Source organism: Mastomys coucha, unplaced genomic scaffold (assembly GCF_008632895.1).
Source record: "Mastomys coucha isolate ucsf_1 unplaced genomic scaffold, UCSF_Mcou_1 pScaffold8, whole genome shotgun sequence".
NCBI classification, from domain to species: Eukaryota; Metazoa; Chordata; class Mammalia; order Rodentia; family Muridae; genus Mastomys; species Mastomys coucha.
Window position 1 is genome coordinate 8685810 of NW_022196914.1, and position 5751 is coordinate 8691560.

Consider the following 5751-nt stretch of genomic DNA (forward strand, 5'->3'; position numbering starts at 1 on the left):
AGAGAGAGAGAGAGAGAGAGAGAGAGAGAGAGAGAGAGAGAGAGAGAGACTGCATACGTGTGTGTAGGTCAGAGGACAACTTGGAGTGTGCTCTGCTCTTTCCTCACATGTGCTCAGGGATCTAACCCACTGAGCCATATCTCTGGCCACTAAAGGCTGTTTAACACTTTCATATTTGCTTACTAAACACTCAACAACAGGCAAAACTTTCTGCAATTTGTATTAGTAATGTGAGTTACTGCAAAGTGTGTATTCTTAAAAGTTTGTTTGTTTGTTTAGTATTTGAGGCAGGTTCTCAAGTATCCCAGGCTAACCTTGAATTCCCTCTGTACCAGATGACCTTGAGTTCCTAATCTTCTTCTGTCTACCTCTTAAATGCTCAAATCTTAATAAATGTAAGCCACTACAAACCAACGTATGTGATGCTGAGGATTCAACCCAGGGCTTCGGGCAACCCAGCACCTAGGACAGTGCTCCACCACCCCAGCCCCCGCGGCAGAGGTTTTTATTTGAGGGAGATGAAGTGATCTGAGGCAGCCCTTATAATGCCTTTCAACGTAATGCTTCATTTGGAACCCCCACCAAAGGTCCACCAATGGGAACGGCCCCAGGGCGGAAGGCCCAACTAGCCTTGACTACTCATGATGTGGTGGTGTGGGAGGCTTCTGGGACACAGGTGCAGCCTTCTAGAGCAGGCTGCAGTGCAGCTGAGTCACCAGGGCTTGGCATGGCCTGCCAGGCTACACCCGTCATGCAGGAGCAGTGTTGCCGCAGTGGCCACTTGAATACTGTTGTCTGTGGGCATCTGAGGCTAAAAAGTCTGTTAGGTACTGAGAAAAGAAAAGGCTGCTGTACACACACACACACACACAGCAGGACCATCAGGACACAAAGAATAACAACAGATTTCCTCAGGGGGCTCTGGCAACTTCAAATTTTCCTTCTCAGTTGGGTCACCAAAACAAAAAAACAAAACAAACAAAACAAAACAAAAAAACAAAAATATCCCCCCAAAACCAAACCAAACCAAACCAAACCAAAAAAAAAAAAAAAAAAAAAAAAAAAAACCCACAAAAACCCTTCCTAATTTTTTTTTTCTTTTTTTGGTTTTTCGAGACAGGGTTTCTCTGTGTAGCCCTGGCTGTCCTGGAACTCACTCTGTACACCAGGCTGGCCTCGAACTCAGAAATCCACCTGCCTCTGCCTCCCGAATGCTGGGATTAAAGGCATGTGCCACCACTGCCCGGCTTTCCTTAATTTTTATAGTGTATATTCCTGCATCCATTACGAGATAGGGACAAACAGTGGCTACCCTCACATGCCTTCCAGGGCTTTTCTCACCGTAGTTCTAAAGAGTCTTGGAGGCTCTCAAGCACCCCGCTCCTGGTTTTAAGACTGGCCAACTAAGAGAACAAGTCATAGCTGCCTGGGCTGTAGGTCAGCCCTCGACGGCAGCATAGCTATTATCAGGTGGCTGTGTTCCTGCCGACAAAGACGAACAAATCATTTTTCATTTTTTAAAACCATCTTGGGGTGGAGGGGGAGGGAATTGTGCATGCCTACTCATATCTTACCAAGTGCCTATTTGCTAGGCACAGACATTCACACATGATTGTTCTTAGGGAAATCGCCTGTGCTTGTACGCATAATGCATACTGTTTTACTAGATAGTGCCTGGAACAGTGTACACAGAAACCTCACAGATGCCCCAGATCGAGCCCAGGAGGCAGACCATGGAGGGCTTGAATGACTGGCTTGGAGTCACTGCCTTCATCAGGGATGGGACTTGGATCTGGCCTGTGTATGATGCCCACAAGCTGCCTGCCTGCTAACATTTGTAGATGTTTTCTAAGAAGCAGGATTTTTAAAAATTAGCATCGATATATTGTTCATGTATATGTGTAGGCACTGGGTGCCATGGCACATATATGGAGGTCAGAGGTCATTCTGTAGGAGTCAGTTCTCTCCTACCATGTGGGTCCTGGGGAATGAATTCAAGTCTTCAGGCTCAAAGGCCCAAAAAGCAAACTTCTTTTTTTTTTTTTAAGGCTAAGAAAGAATTCTTCTTCTTCTTCTTCTTCTTCTTCTTCTTCTTCTTCTTCTTCTTCTTATCAATTATGTGTTCAAAATTTAAAAAAAAGTTAGATTTTGAAGAAGAATATCTTTCCTGTACACTGGAAAGCAGTTAAGCCATTTGTGATAAAACTAGAAGGAGGAACAGCCATGCCTAATAGTCAAGGTCTCTGCTGGCCCTTTTAACTGAGAAAGAACAGAAACATCACAAAAAGACAGAGGCACTGAAAATTGTAGAAGTCGGGTAATTTAACGTGGGTCAAACACTGAAGGTATACCTCCAAAGCCCTAGAGGGCGCCAGAGCACCATCACTCCAACCCTCTCGGGCTCCTTGCATGTAAGAACTCAAATGATAACCAGCACAGTATGCTTTGTTTTGTTTTGTTTTTTTTCCACAGTATGTTTTAAGGTTATTTATATATTAAATGTAGCAGGTGTATTATTACATATTAAACATCATCAGTTCCTGGCACTTGTACTTATTAGTTGCTTCTTTCTCCCAGACTTATTACTGGTGGGAAGTCTAGAGAAGACAGACAAACACCTGCAGTGGGTTGGAATCCAGATGGAACAGGTGCAAAGTAGCTGGGAACACAGAATGTCTTTTCTTTGGCTCTGGGGCTGGAAGAGTAAATGTCTCTCTGGTCCAAAGAGCTTGCCTACATAAACACTTCCTCAAGGTATAAAACCCCCAGGACAAGGAAAATTAGGCTGTCTAGAATAGCTCCTTCAGTGGATAGGTTGAGGTGGAACCCCATTTAAGTTAACACACTTCGCTGTTAAGTCAAATTTCTAATGAAAATTATCCTTTAACATTTGTTCAGTAGTGAATGCTTGCGAACAGAACTTAAAAGATGGAGCAGAAACATAGTGATGGACTCATCAGGGGTTGAGGGACAAGGCGCCGAGGTGTGCTTCGGGGGTCTGCAGTTTTTTCTCTCGGTAGTCAACAGTGTGTAGATAGAAGACAGGTGTGGTGGTGTGCCTGTGAGTCAAGCACCTAGAACTGCCCAAGGCAGGGAGTTTACAAGGTCCAGGTCAGTGCAGGCTATAAAAGGAGATTTTGCCTCAAAAGATGTCTGGGGTGAGGCTGAAAGGACTGAGCCGCCTTGATTGACATGGGGAAGGGGTTAGTAGACTGTGTATCGGCAGCAGAGGCTGCAGCCTGATGTGTGGTTCTGATGGCCAGCACGCAGGGCAGAAGCATTTTGCACACTGTTTTCCTGTCTTGCACTTACAAATAAGGTCTATGGGAGTAGCATGGAAAACGGTTATTGTTTTTCCCTTTTTCTTTTTTAATTGCTTTTGTTTAAAATTTGATCGCCTTAACTACTGTAAAAATAGCCTATTTTTGTGCTTAAGATACTGAATGGAAAACTCCATTGTGTGTTGCTGGACTGTTTTGGAAATATTTAGTCAAACGTATGTTAACTTGGCTGTAATGGCATTTAAAGCAAACAAACAAACCAACAAACAAGCTGTGAAAATGGAGCATTATCTTTAGTTACTTGAAGTTTCTAATTTTTTTTAAAATACAGTTTATGTTAAAATAATCTTTATTAATTTAGAGAAGACAATCAATGTCTGTGAAAGAACGGATTTTTGGATTTTTTTTTGTGGTCATTGTGAGTGATTGTTTTTTCTTTTTCTTAGTTTCACATTCTTCCTTTGTTCTAAAGCTTAGACTGACATCTAGCTTTGACAATCATAGTATGTTTTATTTCCTGAGGGGGAATAACTTATAATGTTGTTTAGTTTTATACTATTGGTGTGTTGGTGTGCTAATTTTTAAACTGTGTGCTAACTGCAATAAATTATATGAACTGAGAAAAAAAAAAAAGATGCCTGGGGTGGATAGTCTACAGTTCCAGATTTTAAAATTGTAGGACATCCCTGAGCTGGTGAGGTGGCTCCATAGGTAAAGAAAGACACCTGCTGTCAGCCTTCAGATCTGAGCTCAATCCCCCAGAGAGAACTGAGGATGGGAAATTGTCCTGTGACCTTGACATGTATGTAGAAACACATAGCCACACAAACATGTGCGCACATGCACACTCACATGCATACACACAAACACACACACAAACACACATCACATGTATGCAGACACATACACCACATGTATACACACAAACATGCACATACACACATATACACACACACTACACATATGCACATACACATGTATGCACACACATATGTACACATACACACTAAATAAATAAGATGTAAATAACAATTTATGGGACTTCCTTGATGGGGGGGGGAGCGCTCTCATTTTTCTATTACCACAGATCTTCAACCCTTCAGGGGCTCTCACACCATTACAGTAATTACTAGCCACTAAAAAAAACATTCTCCTTCCGCTGAGAAAGCAGCAGAGTCAGTCAATTCAGCTTGACTTAAAAAACACTTCAGGCTGTAAGTAGCCATGATTTCTGCTTCAACGCCATCAGTCTGTCTCTCATCACACTTAGGTAATTTCCCTCATGTTATTACTTATTTAGTTTTTACTTTTCCTTGTGGGGGTTTTCCCTGCCACTTCTCCATTCGCTTGATTTCATATAAGCACAGTAAGGAGATTCTAAGGAGGAAAAAACCCCCATTTCTTATGTCTCATCTGTTTTGTAAAAAATGAAGATCAAACATGGATGCACTCAACAGGGAACGCATGTGAGGGTCTAAGCGCGGGGCAGGGCGGGGCAGAGCGGGGCAGGGCGGGGCAGGGGCAGGGCAGGGCATAAGCATAGTGATCAAGAACAGCGACTTCATGTCAACATCTAAATATTGGTTTCCCTAAGTGGTTTTTCTTTCCTCCTCAAAATTATCTTCTTTTTCTTAGGACGCGTGTTTCCTTGTCTCTCAATGAAACCAACAAGAACGTAGTCTTACCAGTCCCAGGGTGTGGCCCGCACTCTGGTGCAGCTCCCTGCGGGTTCTCTGTGGGGAGTCCAGTGTTTGGGTGGCATGGGGTACGGGCTGGTCCACAGTTGGTGGGGACAGAGCTGTCCCCCGGGGTGGGATTTCCCCGAAGTTCCTGGCACAATGAGAAGCAGAAACCATGTTAATAGCTTTTCAGGGTTTCTGCATCCTTAGACAGCATTGTCTGTAGAGGAGAATCGGGTTGGGAGCTGGCCGATCCGGGCTCCGCACCTCATCCCTAAGTCTCAGGTTTTTTCAACTTTCATATGGGCATAAAAAGACTTGCTGAATCTCAGAAGTTTTAAAGAAAAGCTGATTAAATGAGGATAGTTATAAAAACAGCAGGTAAGGTAAGGTAAGTGAGAGGTGCCTTCTGATACTTTGTAAGGATAGCTAAGATTGTAAAATCAGTTCCTAAGCTTGAGAGTGAGGAAGAGGGTAAATTGGGAGAAATGAGACCAGTGTGTGGAACTTCAAGATTTCCCTCAGGCCAAGTGTCAATTACTTTATCTTTCTTTCTTTTACGGAATGCTCAGCACAAAAACAAATTTCAAACTCACTAAAAAGTCCAGTTGTATTTATTTAAAATAAATCCACCGAGTCGGTGTGTCCTTAAGTGGCCCAAAGGTGTCTGCAGAAGAGGCAGGTGCAGCGTAAAGAGTCTTTCACAACTCTTGTTAAAACTCATTCTGTGAAGTGTCAAGTCATCCACCAAGGGAAGCGAGCGCTTAACTCAGATAAGTTGCTGTTTTTTT

At 43.1% G+C, this 5751-nt stretch overlaps 1 protein-coding gene across 10 annotated transcripts in view; it reads right to left on the reverse strand.

Moving 5' to 3' along the window:
- Pdzd2 (PDZ domain containing 2) overlaps positions 1–5751 on the reverse strand; it is a 386879-nt gene that overhangs the window by 19263 nt on the left and 361865 nt on the right. For all 10 annotated transcript variants that reach the window (XM_031360288.1, XM_031360287.1, XM_031360296.1 and 7 more), the window contains one exon: positions 4967–5111. In XM_031360288.1, the coding sequence (XP_031216148.1) occupies positions 4967–5111 (145 nt within the window). The remainder of the gene's footprint in view (positions 1–4966; positions 5112–5751) is intronic.